This window comes from Cynara cardunculus, assembly GCF_001531365.2.
Source record: "Cynara cardunculus var. scolymus isolate 2C chromosome LG 5, CcrdV1, whole genome shotgun sequence".
NCBI classification, from domain to species: Eukaryota; Viridiplantae; Streptophyta; class Magnoliopsida; order Asterales; family Asteraceae; genus Cynara; species Cynara cardunculus.
In genome coordinates this window covers 32,748,016-32,768,511 of record NC_037532.1, presented here as the reverse complement: position 1 = coordinate 32,768,511, position 20,496 = coordinate 32,748,016, and the positions used below count along the sequence as shown (strand labels likewise).

Here is a 20,496-nt window from a genome sequence, read left to right as displayed (position 1 = left end):
TAATATAATTTTCTTATAAAAATAATAATTAATTATTTTGTTATAACTCGATAATATCATAATTATATTTTAGATTTTTTATATTTTAAAATGAGATATTTATCCTCTATTTGAGTATATTTATCTGCAGTTAGTTACACGAATTCAAACATGGAGCTTTAATAAGTTGTACTTATGCATAATTTATTTGTAATCTTGAATTTTAAGTAATATGCATCAATATACAATACTTCATGCATAAAAAATGTTTTTTAAAAGTTTTTGTCAAATGCTTTATAATATAGTATATATATATATATATATATTAGCAGCAGGGTGGCAAGTTGGATTGGGTTGAACTAGGCCAACCCAATTTCAATCTTCTTAAATAACAGTTTAAATGGATTGACGATTTACCAGGTTGAGTTTAATTGAATTATTATAAGATTGGACAAGTTGAACGATTTAACGGTTCTATATATATATACCCCTAATCTCAATTAATTAATTTATATAAATTGTATTAATAATTGGGTTTCTAAATGAAAACAGCTTGCAGATTGCGAGACAAACACCACTCATTATCACTAACATTTTCATGGAAATACGCAAACATTGACGCCAAATTGGAACCTTCTTTTTGTTGTCGTTCTCGAAGAAATTGCATTGATTCACAAGCAAATATTGTTAACTTTTATGATCAAATTCCAACACCTAAAATATTTTATAATTAAATAATTTTAATAATATCCATTTGAGTTTATAACATTTTTTTAATTAATATTTTATTTACTAAATCATTTTATAAATTATAGTCAACAATTTTCTCTTAACTTAACACCATAAACTATGGAAACAGTGTAATTTGTATGAAAAGGATCGTTTCTCCAAGTATATATCTTCTTTTGAATAATAAGTTTCACTCCACATTTTCAACGGATTTTCTGACTGTTATCAGATCATTTATATAAGAGAGAAATTTATTTAAGAAGTGTTGAATATTTGAAAAGTAAAGAAGTGATCTCAGCCTTTTATTTGGTTAACATTTGCGGTTTTAACCATGAAGCACGAGATAATAACTCGCATAAGTATGCGGAATATTGATAAATAGTTTCGTAACTTTTACAAATAGGTAACAAACGGGTTCATATATGAACTCATGTGATTCACATATGAATTATATGTGAATTAGTTAATTAGTTCACATATGATCTATTTAATTGAATCATATATGAATTAGTTAATTAGTTCATATGTGAATTAGTTACTTAGTTAATATGTGAATCGGTTAAAATAATTCATATGTTAATTACACGAATTCACATATGCACATATAGTTCATATGTGAATCACATAGGTTCATATATGAATTCGTTTGCCGCCAATTTATAAAAGTTCTGAAACTACCCCCTCTATTTTTCTCTTAGTCGCAATTTTTTACCAGTCAGATCCAATGTTGACCATTTGAAGGAATATGTTCACTTCTTTACTTCTCAAATGTTTACACTTTCTTAAAATATCATTTGGATATATATAGACTTAATCATTTGAGAACATGAAATTGTGATAACCTTCAGAACTTGTGCATCATGTGTTATTTCATATGATATTTTTATCTAGGCATAGTATTTATGTATTGATTAACATATATATGAAATAACACATATAAAAAATACAATTTCATTTCATATATGAAATGTCCAATATTGTTTTTTCCTACACATAAAATAGTTTATGTATGATATGATGTAGGGGTGCTTCAAAAATCGATCAACCCAACCTGAAAAACCCAAAAAACTAACTGGAGTTAACCTGACACATAGTTGATACAAAATTAGGCCAAACCGAATCAGTTGTGTTGGGGGTTAGGTTCGTAATTTGAACCCAATTCAACTCAATGAACTCGAGATTTGGGATGTGATGTACATTGAGAATTCAATGTATAAAGCACTCAAGTTTTGAGTTTGGTAATTTGAGAATTGGACAACTTAGTTTTAACAATAAAAATAGACCAAAGACCTAGTAGTGATGAATATTGAATGCACATCCTTGGAAAAAGTTGGAAAGTTGGAAAAGTTTTTGTTTGTATAAAGTTGTCTGTATGAATTAATCTGTTTGTATAAGTTGAAAAAGTTTTTGTTTGGGAGTTTTTTTTTTTTTTTGGCAGATGTAAGGAGCGTTTTTTTAGTTGGAAAGAACATGTTTGGGAAAAAAAAATTTGGCTTTCAATATAAAGCTCCCCTTAGAAGCTTACTGGATAAGTCACTTTCTATATCATTAAGTCACTACGAAACTTTTTATAAAATCACATGTTTCGTTATTTCAATCATTAGCTTTAAAAAATAGGCTTACAGACACTTTTCATTATTTTCACACAGAACATCAAAAATCTTAGAACCGGCCATGCATTGGTTTGTTCGCATATCTTAAACCCGACGAACTCAATCCATGTACAGCCCTGATCACGTTTTATAAAACTCGAAATCGGAACTTAAACACCCAAAGTCGTAGGTTTGATTTTCTTGTTTCTGCTTTTATTTAGTCAAATTTAATGCTGAAAAACTTGGGAAATTAAAGCTGAGTTGCTTCCTTTTTGCAAGCACTTAGAGAAAGTAATACCTGGAGAAAGAAATGGGATTATTAATTATGGCTTAACCAATAATTCAACCATTGACACTGTCATTAACGACTCTTTGCCACACACCATATTAAAAAATCGACTACAAAACAAACAAAACCATATCATGAAAACGACTGTTGAATCATATATTAATTAATTATTATCACTACACAACAAAATCGGGTTTATAGGACGCTCCCAAATTTTAAGTGTCTTAATAGATCTTTTTATAGGACATAGTTTGTAGGACCAAAAAAATAAAGTATTCTATCTAAAGGTGTTGTAATAAGTTTATATGACGTTTCGTCGTAATAAGTTTTTTAAGATATTTTTAATATAAATCGTCCTATTATCAACTTTATAGGACACTATTTGAAAAATTGTCCTATAAAAACAAATGTCCTATAAAGAATTGAGTTTTTAGGATACTTTCTAAAAAATGTCCTATAAAGTTGCTAATGCGACACTTTGTATTAAAAATGTCGTAAAGAACTTGTTAAGACGTCCAAAAGCGTCATATAAACTTATTACAACACATTTAGATAGGACGCTTTATGTTTTGGTCATATAAATTAAGTCCAATAAAACGGTCTATTGAGACGCTTAAAGATTGGGGGTGTCCTATAAACCCAATTTTATTGTAATGTACATATCATGAAAACGACTGTTGAATGATATATTAATTAATTACTATTTTCCACTCAAATTAAATAAAACAAAAGGTCGTATGAATGTGAAGAATTAATTACAGAAAGGTTGGAGTTTATATATGAAATGGCGATTTGTCAAAGAAGGCCATTTTGTTTATGATTAATTATCTGTCTTACATCACCCTCCTTCCTTTTTGCTTTTTGTTTTTTTAGGCGTTTACTCGGTAAACTTCAAAAAGCGAGGTTTGAAACAGTAGTTTTCTTTGCAGGTACGTAAGAAATCGTGATAAATAGATTAAACTCTTTTGAATCAAACCCGATACAAAAAAATAATGACCTTGTCGGTCGGGAGAAGGAAAAACGCATGGAAATCTTGAACAGGCATTTGATCATCGATCACTACAACAAAATTGAGTTTATAGGACACCCTCAATCTCAAAGTGTCACAATAGACCACTTTATACACTACAACAAAATCGGGTTTGTAGGACACTTCCAAATTCTAAGTGTCATAATAGACCTCTTTATAGGACATAGTTTATAGGACCAAAAAAATAAAGTGTCATATCTAAAGGTGTTGTAATAAGTTTATATGACGTTTTTTGATGTCGTAATAAGTGTTTTAGGACACTGTTAATATAAAGCGTACCATTATCAACTTTATAGAACACTTTTAAGAAAATGTTCTATAAACTCAATTTTTTTATAAGACATTTGTTTTTATAGGACAATTTTTCAAATAGTGTCCTATAAAGTTGATAATGAGACGTTTTATATTAAAAAGTGTCCTAAAAAACTTATTACGACATCAAAAAAACGTCATATAAACTTATTACAACACCTTTAGATAAGACACTTTATTTTTTTGTCCTATAAATTAAGTCCTATAAAGAGGTCTATTAGGACACTTAGAATTTGGGAGTGTCCTAAAAAACCGATTTTGTTGTAGTGATATGACTTAATTTATAGGACCAAAATATAAAGCGTCCTATCTAAAGGTATTGTAATAAGTTTATATGACGCTTTTGGGCGTCTTAACAAGTTTTTAGGACATTTTTAATATAAAGTATCGAATTAGCAATTTTATAAGACACTTTTGAGAAAGTGTCCTATAAACTCAACTTTTTATACGACATTTGTTTTTATAGGACAATTTTTCAAATAGTGTCCTATAAAGTTGTTAAGAGATGTTTTATATTAAAAGTGTCCTAAAAAACTTATTACAACGTCAAAAACACATCATACAAACTTGTTACAACGCCTTTAGATAGGACGCTTTATTTTTTTGGTTCTATAAACTAAGTCTTATAAAGAAGTCTATTAGGACACTTAGAAATTGGGAGTATTCTATAAACCCGATTTTTTGTAGTGGATGTTTTAGTTCATTGCACCATATAATTAGCCGAGGATAAAAAAGAAGATTTTGACGTATTTTATATGAATCTCGTCATTTGATTACCTATCCGTTTGGAACTCAAACTAGTGTACGCAATAAACCAACTCTAATCACAAATTTCAAATTGTAATTTATGTCCGTTAAAGATTAACCGAATCCAATTTCATATAAGTTATACACAATAAACCAACCCTAATCACAACAAGAAAAAAGATGACAAGATATATGTTTAATATACATCATATTCATATAGAAATAAAAAGTTTCGCTCCTAAACGATTCCAATTTTTTTAAACTTCGAGAGTACTTTTGGATTGAAAATTTCAAATGATCGGTTTATTTGTTCTTGTCTTTTAATAGTTGTCATATTATAACGTTAACAAATTTTAATGTATAAAAATGGTAACTTTTATATTTCTAAACTTGGGTTTAAATGGTTTTACATGTTTATATACCAACTAAAATGTCCTCGTTCAATTGCATTTGCCGACCCACTTTTGGTCACAATAAATGACGTTACAGTATCCTTTTTACCATGGAAATAAACGGTCCAATTTCTGTTTATACCGTGTTTTAGTGATGATTGTTTCTTATATATTTTAATTTAATTTAAATTACAATGAAGCGGACCCCCTTTTGACGACACTTGGTTTGTCGTACACCAATATTTGATTTGAGACTAATTAGGGTTTTCTAGAAGAAAACTCTTTCCATCTTTTACTTCTATTTTCTTCTTCTTACGTCAGGATTTATTGATAACGTGCCTATCAAGATTACCAACGTTGTTTTACAAGACTTTTCGAATTATGTTTTACAAGTGCAACACATCTCTTAATCACATAATTGATTTTAACACATGAAAATGTCATCTCTAAAGTTGCATATATTTTATTTCTTGTACCCTTTTTTTATTCAATATGTTCCATTGTCATTTTTGTCTATTTAACATGTATATGTCACAAATTGTTGTTATTGAAATTAAAAGAAATATTTTTTTTATTAACCTGGATATCAAATCCGCTATGCAAGTTGACTAATCCTAATGCGACCACCTGCTTTGCAAATAGCCCGAAGTCACCACATTTGAACCTCCTTGGTCACAAAGGGATTTTTATTCCTTCTTGGATTTAAACTGGGACCTCCTGTTACTTTTGACCTTTGGAGCCAAGCTCAAACCAATCAGGCACCACTCTTGTGCTTAGAAATATTCTCTTCCTGTTTGTAAAGTTGGAGCTGTGACTCGCTCTTCTGATCCATCGGTCATTTCTCTCTTGATGTATATTTTTCTTATCAGTCATCCTTGAGTTTCTTGTCTGTCGGTCAAATTGTTGATCTTGGGTATTACATTACTTAAACTTCATCTGGATGTACAATACGAGATCATACTAGAAATCTTTGAATGGATATATTATGATTTTTGAATATATAGATGAGAAAATATTTTTGCTATATTCTAAATAATTTCTTGAAACCCTAAAAATTACTTATTATATAACATCTATACAATTTATTAATACAATTATCTTAAAATTTAAAGTTGTAATTTCTGTTATTGTTTATGTACAACTTTAAACTTAATTTTTAAACTAAATAAAACTAATTGATCATAAACTTCATAAATTTACCTATTTTTTAGAATCAAAACTATCTTAAATATATTTAGGCTTTTAGTTAAACAAATTAATAAAAAAAAAAGTGTTTTATTATCTTTAATTTGATATCAATATCGATTTTTTTGATTATGAGTGCTTATTTATATGTGAGTATGTTCATACTAATACATTTAATAATAAAACATTTACCTATTTCGTAAAAAAATTAATATTAGAATTTACATATATATATATATATTACTGCATATATATAACTTAAAATTCTACGTTTAAACCACAAGGGGTGGTACTTGATTGGTTTGAGCTTGGCTCTAAAGGTCAAAAGTACCAGGAGGTCCCAGGTTCAAATCCAAGGAGGAATAAAAATTCCCTTATGGTCACGGAGGTTCAAATACGGTGACTACAAGCTATCTGCAAAACATGTGGTCTCCCTGGGGTTAGTCGGCTCGCATAGCGGATTGGATATTCAGGTTAATAAAAAAAAATCTACGTTTGAGATTCATTGAAATTTCATCGTAAATCTGAAATACTTATACAAAAAAATGCGGGAGAGATAAAAAAGATGCAGGGTCATTTGTCTGCTTGGCTAGTTAAGCATGGGCTAATAACATAATCAATTAAGAACGAGTTATAAGCCCATTTATTATATAAAACCAGTGACGGATATAGAAACTTAGGTGATTGGGAGATCCTAAAATATAAAAAATCCGAAATCTTAATAACTCACCCAAATGAAAGGGTTTCGGGTTATTTGTTTTGCAGGTTAAATGTTTCAGCTAAACAAATAAGGTAAATTACGGTTTTGATTATTTTTTTACCATATTGGTTAACCGAATCGTAAGTACTATCATTTAATTTATAAAATTTCCTTCTAGATGAATTGGTTTCAACATATATAAAATTAAAAGAGCAAGAAAATTGAGATATATTTAACAAAATTATCAACCAACATTATCATTGTAGCATGATTACAATAACTAGCGGTAACAATATATGGAAAAAAAACGTTGTCAAGCAAGAGAGTGATGAGTTTCGTTAAAATGGACTAGGCTACTAGAGGAACCTTAAAACACAACTGGCAGGAACTAAACACGTACGATGAAAAAAAACAAAATTTTACCTACTAAATTTTACAAAATTTACATTTGAGTGGGGGCCTTTCCTCCATCATTGTGAAGGTGAATTTGCTCCTGTGTAAAAGTGATAATCACTTTAACTACGTTGTTCTCTTAAAACAATATAAAACCTTATATTAAAACCATAGAACAAAATGTAATACATGATTGAAGATTCGATTTTTCAACTTTAAAATCAAGATTGAATCACACTATTTTACAATTCTATTATATTAAAAAACAAACAACGTTGAAATAATGGATGATGAAATGGTCCCAAAGTTCATATCGTAGGTGAAGATGGGTGCACATGAGGTTATCAAACGTTAATTTTCTTAATCTTTAATCATAGTTTATATTAATCTACAATACTTTGTTCAAAATTAATAACATCGCATTAGAAAACAAAGAGGTTTTATCGAGAGATTTGTAACAGATCATCGATGGATTATTGATTGAAAATCTGTCGCGTCGCACTTCTCCGGCAACGAGATCCACCGATGATGGTTCTGTTTGACGGATATTTTTTAATCGATAAAGTCTCTTTGTCTTGTAGCATCGATATATATAGCAATTGATTATATATTTTAGTAAAATATGTAAATTTCTGTCTTTTTAACCAATAAATAATGGATTTATATGGATAAAGAGATGAGTGCATATAAAAATAAAAACGAAATGACAGAGATTCTGGAGGTGGGAGAAAGACAAATGAGAAAATACCTGGTGCTAACAGTTGTAGCATTCCGGGTTGCCTCCTTATTCTATTACTCTTAATTTCTAATTAATTAATTATATTAATTAATTAAATGTATTAATTAATTAAATGTCATAAAGTTCTATGCCTCTTTTTCCAACTTCATCTTTTTGAAAATCCAGTGATCATTCTCTTTAATCCCCCATCTTTCTTCTCCAGCTACTTCCCTCTCTCTCTCTCTCTCTCTCTATATATATATATATATATATGTATATATCATCATCATGTACCCTAAAGCTATGGGTAGATGAGAATAAAGAGATAAAACCAAACACCAACAACTCCACAACAACAAACTGATCGAAGCAGAAGCAGAAGGAAAAGGGCATCATCAAGAACCCTAATAATTACAATGGGAAGAGCACCTTGCTGTGACAAAGCCAACGTCAAAAGAGGACCATGGTCACCTGAAGAAGATGCCAAACTCAAATCTTATATCGAAGAACATGGCACCGGAGGCAACTGGATTGCTCTACCTCATAAGATTGGTAATCTTTTTCGTTAGTTAATCCATCTAACATAAAATCATACCCAAAGAAGATCGATCGATGATCTTAATGAATCTTATATAATTCGATAGTTTTGATTGTAATTGATCAGGTCTCAAGAGGTGTGGCAAGAGTTGTCGCCTTCGATGGTTGAATTACCTCCGCCCAAACATCAAGCATGGATCTTTCTCCGAAGAAGAAGACCACATCATTTGCACCCTTTATCTCAGTATTGGCAGCCGGTAATTGATCATTCTCATCTTTATTTATGAAAGGTTCATAACAGATTAGATCCTATTTGAAGATTTATATATATATATATATGATCAATATGCAAGTGTATGTATATAGTACTTATATAAGTTCTTGATTTGTTCTGAAGATGGTCTATTATTGCTGCACAATTACCTGGGCGAACCGATAATGATATCAAGAACTACTGGAACACGAGGCTAAAGAAAAAACTTCTGGGAAAACAGCGTAAAGATCAACAATTATCAAAGAGAAGTGGCCTAAACAAGCAAGAAATGAAGAGAGAAGTTCTTGAAGATTTCAAGGCACCAGCTTTATGCATGAGTATGAACCTCTATCAATCTTACTGGCCTACTACAGATTTCCCTAATTTGATACTTACAAACCCTGATCATGATAATCATCAAGAACAACTTCATGCCAGAAACCAAGATACCATCACAAGTTTTGATGATCAGTACCCTTTTGATACATCCTCAAATCAACCCCAATTGTTCGATCAAAACAGCGAGAAACCTATCTCAACTGTTTATCACCCCCAATTGCAAAACACGCCATACAATCTTCTGAATGGAGATCATGGTTTAAATCTGTTTCAAGAATTCAACAACTACCCATTTGGGATCAATGAATTGGTCTACAACAGCACACAATTAGAGCAGTTTGATCATGGGTTGGTAGGCGGTTTGGATAACCTCATCACTGGAAGCAATTGTACTAGCTCTTCTGCAGAAAGTACTCCTACCTGGGGAGATCCTCTTGTATGCCCTCCTCAAATGATGCTAACCTATGAAGATTGCCGACATGGGCTGCTACAAAATTGTGCTCCTGATCAGCAGGCTCGTCGGTTTCAATAAGATTTTTAGAGACGGTAGAGATTAGCATTCGATCGAGATGGTGTTGATTTCGTACCCATTTGAGGACAAATCGTGTTGGCATTTTCATGGGGTATTTATTTAATTTGTTTTCTTTATTCACTATCACTTTCATCCTGATTTACTGAGATTTCTTAGTATTCCAGTTCCACTACATTCATGCAAAAGTTGTTTTCCTGTACGCTAATTTCTATAACATCAATTTTGCGTAAATACGTATTTCATACATTATATAATTATATGTATATCGATTAAAGAATTTAGTACATGGGTTTGCTAAGAATTAGGCTAGAAGGTCAGGATTTTACGAGGATAATCGGACTAAACTTAGAATCGAGCAAAGATCATACTAAAATTACTTGTTCGACAGCATTTAGGTATCGTGACGGTTATCATTACATGAGTAATAATTACAAGTTAATTAGGTATATTACATACCAAACCATAATTTTGTAGTCGAGATTAATAATTATACATTTCATTTAGAAATCTTAAATATTTTGAGAACCCAGAAACTATCTATTTTACGTAGTGTTATGATAAATTATATTTATTATTATTTAAGGTAATATGAATACTATATAAAATAGTTAGTCCATGAACTCTTAAATATTTAACGTTACTATATAAACCTCTTTCTATTATTGTAAAAAAAAGTCAAAACGGATGATTTATCATCTTGTATCGAGAACCATAAATACCAATTATTCATAACGAATGTCGTTAAATATTCATGAATATCTATCATATGATCGTATTCATCATATTTATATTCTCACATTTCTCAAAATATTTATGTTTGTTTGATTAATCTTCCAGTCCATGTGTATGTATATATGTATATATATATAGAGAGAGAGGGGCATGCAATGTATATATATATATATATATAGAGAGAGAGAGAGAGAGAGAGAGAGAGGGAGGGGGGGCATGCAATGTATACATATTTAGTTAAATTGGGGACACATTGGTGGGCAAGTAGGGCATGCAGAAATGGCTGCATTCTCTTATATTTATCTTCATGGCCGTAAACACCAACCAGAAGCACTCACTCATCCCCGACACCCATATAGTCAGTCCATTCCATGCACTGCCATTTTTCCAGGATTGGAATTCCCATCATCAACATATTTTATTGCATACTGTACAACTTATTAAGTTATTAGTGATAATAGTTATGATTTCATGATATCATCTCAATTACGGCAATTAAAAGATGACCTTTTATCTTCATATATGTTTCTATGGACGTTCATGCAGCTACTTAAGCTATATTATATTGGAAGAAGGGCGTGTTCATTGAGAACCGAGAGGGATTAAGAAGAGTGTGAGCTGTGTCACGTGTCACACTCTCGTTGATCACTTAACTTTTTACATTGCAAGAATGTGTACCTATGTATGTTTATACAAGGGAAAAGTTCAGAAAACCCAAAAGGGAATATCTTATTTTGAATATTTAAGACATTGAATTATTTTTTAGATGAGAAAACCATTAAAATTTCTCAATTTGAACTAATGACCAAGTCCTTGAATATTTTTTTATAATAAATAATTAAACTGCTCAGTGGTAGCATCGCAATGTACTACCTTTCGATTTTCAAAGCTCCCAAGAAGGTGATTGACTCCTTTGAGAAACTAAGACGAGACTTCTTTTAGGGATCCGCAGATGATAATAAAAGAATGGCTTGGATTAACTGGAGAACCGTGCTTAGAGACAAGAAATTGGAGGTCTTGGCGTTGGTAGTATTTTCGCTTCTAATCTACCCCTTCTCGCAAAATGGGCCTGGAAATTCAAGAGTGAGCTTAACTCTCCATTGGCGAAAATATTAAATCAATTTATGGGGTCAATGGTGGTTTTTCTTTGGAACATGGAGCTTCGAGCAGATGTAGTCCGTGGGGCAGTGCGATTTTGGCAGTGAGATCGTTGGGGATTCTTCACATTAATTTCAACGAGATGTGGTTGAAACAGATCGGGAATGGTTTTAATACGGATTTTTGGACCGATACTTAAGAGTGGACCATGTCCATTCTCCTCTCATTTTCCTAGACTTCTCGCTCTAGAAAATGAGAGACAAACAATCGTAGCAGATAGGACTCAGATGAAAACTCTTTATCTTGGCAAAGACCTATCCAGGATAGTAGAGAATCGGAGGATCTCACTCAATTGAGGGAGGTTATCGGGGACCGTTCTCTGTCCCAGAATCTCGACAGATGGTCTTGGTCTCTAAATGCCAATGGGTTATTTTCAATGAGTTCCTTTGAGAAAGCATTCTTGGGGCTCGGGGAAAAAGAGATAGAATGGAACTCTATGAATCACGCTAGAGTCAACATCTTTATGTGGTGGTTTATGCTTGATAGAATTCCAACCCGAGATAACTTACTGAAGAGGAAGATAGATATTGATTCAACATCACATCAGGTATATGTGGGTCAGATATCAAAACCTCTAGGCATATGATGTTCGACTGCGAAGTGGCTTTGGAGGTTTGGCGGTTTTTTGAGCGATGGTGGTCTTTCCACTTTCCTGCTTACAAGTCGATGGAAGACATGATCAACAACACCAGATCTATAAACCAACATGGGGCTGCTATGACAACTTTGGAAGCTCTGTTTTTCATTGGGTGCTACATATTGTAATGTTTCAGAAATAGACGTATTTTTAATTGTATTTCCCCTCGTAAGGATTCCATAATGGATCAAATTGTGGAAAAGTCTTATAGTTGGGTTTTGGCTAGGTGCAAGAGGAGTGTAAGAGATCCGTTATTGTGGAGGTTCCATCCTATTGATTATTTTAGGTCGTTATAATGTTCTGTTTTTGCTAATTGCTTGCTAGCTTTTAATGAAAACTAGTTGTTGTTTCAAAAAACCACCAAACTCTTAAAAATTGGTTACCTACATCTTTTTAACAAAAAAAACTACATGTAACCGACTACAAAAGTCTTAAAGCAAGAAAGAGACATAAATCAGTTTTACCATTCCTAAACTACACGCCCTCCAAACCCCTTGTGAACAACGATATCACTCCCCATTGCAACTTCATGTCGCCCCATCGTTGTCCATTCTTCGTATCATCTATCACGTTGTTAGTCCCTGTCATCGATCTTCTTCTTTTTGATATGTTTTTATTTATTAAAAGAGGGAAAATTAAAAGATAAAAAACAAATCAAAAATAGGGAGATTGATGGCAATGGCAAATAGCATGATAGGCGGCATGGAGAACAAACAAAGATGGGGTGACGAGGACTTGCATGGGGGACTGGTACTGGTGTTTACGTGGGGTTTGAAAGATGTGTGGTTTGAGAATTATAAAACTGATTTAGGTTTATTTTTTACTTTAAGATTTTTTTTAAATTAGTTACATGTAATGTTTTTATGTTAAAATGATGTAAGTAACTAATTTTTAAAAGGTTGATAGTTTATTTTGTTGATATAAAACATTTAGATACTTGATCATTTAACATGAGAAAATTTTAGTAGTTTTTTCATTTAAATAACAGTTTATAGACTTAATCATTCAAAATTAGAAAGTTTAATAACTTTTGTATTTGTACAACATTTTAGTTTAATTATTTAATTAACTTTTGGTTCTTTTTCTTCTCAAGGGGGAGTTTATTTTCGACTTTTAGTTATCTTTATTTCCATTCTTAAACATTGAAAGAGACTCGTTCTTCAGTCGTATATGATATGTGTAGGAATACTGATCTAAAAAGTATTTGTACACTACAAAAAAACAGTTTTATAAAATCCCTAAAATATCTAAACATTCTAATAAAATATTTTATATGACTTAAGTTTATAGAATCAAACCAAATAATGTCATATCCAAAAGTGTTACAATATGTTTACATATAGGACGTCATTAAGTGTTTTAACAAGTTTTTTAAGACGTTTTGAAAATATTTTAGGTCTCATAAAGCCAATTTTGTTGTAGTGATAATTAATAACAAATTGGATTCTTTCAGTGGAATGTTAAGCAAACAAATAATTAAAAATCTCCCCTCCTCAAATTCTTTGTTCTTATCCCGTCTCACGAATCATGTATTGATTTTACATTTACTTAATTCATCATTTTATCCAAGGGTTGAGAATTAGTCTTACGGGTCTCACGAAAAACCTTTGGTCTTACATAATCTCAAGTATATATATACATGTGTGTGTATATATATATATATATATACTCACATTCCACCATAAAAACCCTAGTTTAATTAAGGTATAGGGATCAAACTTATTCATTTTAGTGGATGTTAAAAGTCCATGATTCCAACTTGTGTGTGGCCATTGAATGGCAAGTACAACATCAACTTCTTTGTGATTGTATGGTAAAATGACCTTTCAAAAATGAACTTTATCATTCTTGGCAAACTTTATGAGACAAGATTGGCCCCATTCAAGAAACTTTCAAAAAGAAACAGTCATAAGCTTGTAAGAACTCTATTTGTACCCCATGCCATCGGATGGACTTGGCCATGTCGTAGGCACCATCCCATTGAAACTGTAATCTAACAGTACCCCAAATGTTTCCTTCGATCAGCTTTTTTGAAAGCTCCGTTTTGTAATACAAGCACAACCTTACAAATATGCATGCCATGAGAACCAGTTACAACCAAAAATCCCATCTAGCTATCTAATTCAACCGGTAGACCAACAAGATGCTTAATTGATTAAGATTTTGTTCATGGGATGCGCGATTAGGCTTTTAAGTCCCTAATTATGTTCCTAAAAGATTCTTGATGCTAGTAATTAGCACGTTCTTTAGAATAAGTAAACCTATTTTTCTGTAACCGAAAATTACTGAGTCACCTAGCTTATGCATACCCACTAATCCTTAATTAAACGATTATGAATAACTTGAAGTCATCACAGGTGAACCTTGTATGCGGCCAAGATTTTGACAGCAGATAGCTGTAAACCTTAATTTAGATTATTTGGTTTTAATTGTAAGTAAGAATGGATTGGTAAGCACACCATGGGTGTGATCCATGATCCAAATGAGATCATATGTGATATTGTGTGAGGTCAATAAAGGTGTTGCTGCTGCTAGTGGAGCAAAGAATATCAATAATATATATTTAAATGCTGATCATGAGCTCAACAATATGGACCAAGTCAAGGGTTTTAATTGCTCAGTCAATATATCCCCCAAAAACTTTCAAAAAGATAAAAAAAAAAAACAATTATATAAGTAAAACCAATATATATAGAGAGAAATTTGGGATAATGTGAGACCAATGGTTTTTTGTGGGATCTATAAGATCAATTCTCAATTTTTGGATTAGATCTATAATCTGAACATTGATCATAATCACAAAATTGTCACGAGACTTCTCAATAATCATAAAATTGTCATCGTGCAGCTTTAGACCATTAGATCATTAGCTTATAAAGTAGATCAATGAACATAAATTGGTATTACGGGTTTCACGAAAAACCCTCGGCCTCACATAAACGCAACCACATATATATAACCATATATATATATAAATTATGACTAGAAGGGTTCTCGCGCAATGCAGCGAGATACATCTTGATTTTAATATTTCATTTTGTTATTTATCTCAGTCGATATTATAGTATGGTCTTATGTGATTTTGAAAAAATGATGATATTTTTATTTTTAAATAAAATTTATATTTGAATATATCATAGCAATTTGACAAAAATATATCGATATTAATATCAAATTAACTATTTTAAATTCATCATTTTTTGTGTAATTTTTTAATTCAATTTTTTTAATTATAATTTAATTTACGTTCAATAACGAAGTAATTTATAGTTGGTTTAATAATATGATTTTCTTATAAAGATAATAGTTAATTATTTTATTAGAACTCGATAATTATCCTAAATATACTTTAGATTTTTTATATTTTAAAATGATATGTTTATCCTCTATTTGATTATGTTTATCCGCAGTTAGTTACACGAATTCAAACATGAAGCTTTAATAAGTTGTATTTATGCATAATTTACTTGTAATCTTGAATTTTAAGTAATAAGCATCAATAAAAACAGTACTTCATCCATACAAAATTGATTTTTAAGAGTTTTTGTCAAATGTTTTATAATATAGTATAGATAAAAAGTATAACAAAAACGAGATTCTAAAATTAACTGATTCTTTTATATATAACGAAAACGATTCTAAACTTAAAAGAAAATGACATAAAAATGTAATCAAAAGAATCCGATTAACAAAAAGTTAATTAATAAAAATGATTTCATGTGAAGTAGGGTTCATCACATGACCCATGATGTTAATTAAGATATTCTTTTTTAAAACAAATATCGAAATATGAGATCTATTCAGTTTAATTAATCAAGAAGCACAATTTAATTATCTTTTTTCCTAAAAATATATAAAAATTATATACATCGATGATATCTCTCACTGATAATATTACCTACGAGCATTTAACCGACGGATAACCTTTTTAGCGACGGATTTGCGAGGGAATTTTCCCTCGTTGATACTCTGCATTTTTGTAGTGAAATTGAAGAAAAATATAACGTCAAACCCCGGATCAAGATTAAATTTTTGTTGATTTTGCATTAGAAAAGCAAAATTAAGAATAAAAGTTCGTTAAGCGTAATATAAATTTATAATTAATTAATTAATTAATAAGAAATTAATTAAAGAGAAGGCACATGAAGATGACATGAAATGGGAAGATCCGTGATTGAAGCAAAGGGTTGTGTATGTGATGACAATAGCCTCCCGACGTTCCTTAACAGTCTTTTTCCCTTTGATTTTCCTATTTCTTCTATTGTGACATCCACTACCTATTTAATTATTATATTAAACAAATACATTTTTTTTAATATTAATTAATCATTTATTTAGTATATGAAAATTATAATAACCGTCTTTTCTTGATCGATTTTTATCTGTAATTTCCGTCACAATACATGAAGACGATTATCCAATTCGGATTGTTCAAGAAGTCGGGACTTCTGTGTATGAGTTTCGAGATATAATATTCTTTTACGGACTATGAATGTTTTAATGAACATTTATGTGACGGAACTTTCATTTATTGAGGTACGGGTTTTTATATCTGAAAACGAACGAGGCCTATTAATTAGATATTGACCCTAAGAAAAAAGCTTAAAAATAGATGTTTTTATGTTCGGATATATAGGAATAGACTTGTGCGAATGTTTGTCGTTGTTTCTATTGAATAGACTAGTCGGGTTTTAGACATGAACAAGAAACATCATTGTATGTATCATGCTATGCTTTTTAAAAAAATATTAAAATAAGGTATTTACAGTTTTATTGTAACACTTTAATTAAGATTACATTTGCATATAAACATATATTTTTATATATCAAGAAATATCACTTTACACATTCGGTCTCATATGCATATAAAAGCTACATTATAAAGTAGCTACAAATTTTTTTCACAAATTAGTATACAAAACTTGTATACATAACTAGTATTCTAATACAAAAGATAGCATGTTATCCCAACATCTCATATAAACATATATAACTCTTCGCAATTTCCCTTTTCCCTTATCATCTGGTTGTGTCCGACCTGTAATGCACATTTTCAAAACACCAAAATGAGGATTTCCCATTTTTTTGTTTGATAACACTTGTGTAAACGTATATTTGTATCAATAACAAATATACAATTTCTTAATAAAACAAATCTCTTTTGTCGCATATCAAAATGATGAGACATAATTCAATTATCGCATCAATAGCCAAACAACTAAATTATTACATTATGATAAAACTCATTGCATCATATAGGTAAAATTATAATTTCCTCGCATCACATGGGTGAGACAATCCCAATTCCTCGCAACATACTGGTGCGATGACCCATCTCATCGCATCACAATAGTGTGATAAACCCAACTTGTCGCATCAATATGATGCGATAAGTTCATCTTGTCGCATCACAAGAATGCGACAAACTCACTCCTCGCATCACAAGGATGCGATAAAAACCAGTTATCGCATCAATAGGATGCGATAACCCAAGCCATCGCATCACCCAGATGTGACAACTAAAGTCATCGCATCATAAGGATGCGACAAGCAAAACTTAACATAATCAAAACCCATATTTTACATTCATTTGATATGTCATCCTTATCCTGGTATACACCTCTTCTTGATATGTCATCCTTATAACCACAATACACCTCTCCTTGATCTGTCACCTTTATAACCAAAATACATCTCTCATTGATATGTCACATTTATTTCATTCATTTGATATAAACATATCAAAATACCACAATTATGCTAATTATAGCATCAAACCAGTTTTATACCATCCTCATGTAAAGAACCACACAATTCCAACTTAAACCAAATGAGATGAAAGTTATAAATAAACTTATCTTATAATCACAATGAGATGTAAATATAAAGATGAAAATCACAGCAAATATTCATATCAAAGATTCACAGAACTCAGCTTCTACTTGTTTTCTCTTTCAGTTTTTGTTTAACTTCGGTCTCAAGAGAAAACACACATAAATGTTTTTACCAACTCTCTTTTTCTTAAATCCTATCCCAATGAGATATATGAAAGAATCCCAATTTAAATCATACTTTAAAAAGTAAGACGTGGGAGTTTTAAATGATTTTAAGTATAATAACAAATCAAATTACCCTTCAACTTACCATCATCTTTCAAATTTAACCTCAAATTTTATAACCGATAAACCCGGTTATCACATTTATCGCTTATCAAATAATTAGAAGTTGCTCAAAATAATCAACATGTCTTCATTTAAAATCTTAATTAATATATTGAGTTATAAATTATTAAAAAAAATGATTAATGAAAATTTCTCTTCTTAAAAATAAAAAACAAAGAAAAGACGAGAAAACTTCAAAGACCAAGTAAACAACCCCTTAGTATTTTTGGTGGACTAAAATTGTTGCATACGATGTTGTTTTGATGGACTAAAATATTGCCCAATAAGTAAATAATAGAGTTAAATTTTACCAGTAAACACTTACCGGGTAAGTGTTTGGTAAACGATCGACCCCTTAGTATTTTTAATTTAAAAGTTTTTTTTTTTAATTTAGAAGGTGTAAAACATAGGTTTTTGACTTTGATGATTAAGTTACCATACAATTTGGCTAAGTTATGACTTTAATGTATAAGTCTCAGGTATTTCTAACTCTATCATCCATTTTTTATATGTTTGAATATAATTCGTGGTTAATTTTTATAAAACATAAATTAGATTTAAATATTTTTCTATATTTAATGATTGAAAATTTTAAGATAATATTTTGAGTAAATAACGCTTTCGTCTCTATAGTTGCTATCTAGTATCAACTCTCTTCCATCTATAAAACTAATTACAGTTTCAATCACTGTAGTTGTCATTTTGTTTCACTTTTGGTCCCTCAGACTAACTCTTGTTAAATAGGTCGGTTAAACTAGAGGTATTTTCGTACTTTTAGTATTTCTTTAATTTTCGATTATAATAGATACATATGTTTTTATTATAGTATATTAATATAATGAACCGAAACAATCAAGGCGGTAGACTCCCCTTCCCCTCCGGCTCCGGCAACCCCTTGCATGGCGACTCCCCTTCCCCTCCGGCAACCCCCTTCTTCTCTGACCAATCTTTTTCGTCTAACAAATCTAAAAACCTTCTTCAGCTCCCCCCATAAACACCCACCTACAACCACCGTAAAGACCCATAAACCCCCACCTGCTTCCACAGCAAACCCTCGATTTGAGACAGCCACCACCTGCAAAATCTCCAGTAAGTTTCATTTGGCTTCCAATCAAGGTCCGATGACCTCCCATTCCTCTTCCCCCTTCTCTTTTGGGTCGATGTGGAACAGGTCAAAGCTTCAATCTTGGCTTCGGTGGTGGTGGTGGTGGTCTTTCCGTTAGATCTAGGTTGGAACAACTCACCACAAGAACACAATTTAGGGTTTTGTTCCAATTTTAAGAGGTTTCTCATTCCCCACAAAAAAAATCAATTCTTCATTTAAATCAAAATCAAATCATGAAACCCACAAATGAAATCGACGACTCATAGTGGGTAAAACCACCCATCAAAATCAAAACATAAAACCAACCATTAGTAACTCAAGCAACGTGTTGGTCACCGGTGGTACTCATCGAAACAGAGAATCAATTAGAGAAACGTCATCGTTGGTTGTGCTTCGCTTCTTGATCGAGAAGATGTTGAGGATAAGGGTTATACATATTATATAGATATTAAATCTTTAGATATAATAAGATATATTTTTATTTTTTAATTGAGAATGAAAGAGATACAAAAAGACCTGAAATATATACAGAGAGAGAGAGAGGGGTTTTGATTATTTTCTAATATAACTAATACAACTCAATCTCAACCGTCCATTTTATTTGATTAATATGTGGTTTTATAGAGGTTTTGATTATTTCCTAATATAAAGTATTAATCACAATTAATGAACCGTATTCATCTTCCATAAATATTTAAATCATAATAAATGAACTCTAATCATTTTCATAAATATTTCAATTTATTGGGTTGCATTGGTTGTACAAATGCGATAGGTTGTATTTGAAATAAACCCTATATATATATATATATATACATCATAATAGAGAAAAAGATAATTGTGAGTCAACAATTAAATGGTTCACATATATATATATATATATATATATATATATATAGGGGCCTAATCAAATGAGAACTAATTAGTTTGTGGTAATTGTGAGAACCAATATTAACCACAAATCAATAGATAAATT

General features: G+C 30.9%; 1 protein-coding gene across 1 annotated transcript; it reads left to right on the top strand.

The window, feature by feature from the left end:
• Nucleotides 1–8,430: 8,430 nt before the first annotated feature.
• Nucleotides 8,431–9,856, top strand: LOC112513464 (transcription factor RAX3-like). The gene is made up of 3 exons (XM_025119738.1): nt 8,431–8,618; nt 8,731–8,860; nt 9,001–9,856. The coding sequence occupies exons 1-3, from the start codon at nt 8,483–8,485 to the stop codon at nt 9,725–9,727; spliced, it is 993 nt and encodes a 330-aa protein (XP_024975506.1). The 5' UTR covers nt 8,431–8,482; the 3' UTR covers nt 9,728–9,856.
• The last annotated feature ends 10,640 nt before the right edge of the window (nt 9,857–20,496 follow it).

Excerpts from the sequence above, each read along its gene's own strand:
- LOC112513464 (XM_025119738.1), top strand. The coding sequence starts at position 8,483 with ATGGGAAGAGCACCTTGCTGTGACAAAGCCAACGTCAAAAGAGGACCA. Across the intron at positions 8,619-8,730 it reads TGCTCTACCTCATAAGATTG|GTCTCAAGAGGTGTGGCAAG; the intron begins GTAATCTTTTTC and ends GTAATTGATCAG. Across the intron at positions 8,861-9,000 it reads TATCTCAGTATTGGCAGCCG|ATGGTCTATTATTGCTGCAC; the intron begins GTAATTGATCAT and ends TTTGTTCTGAAG.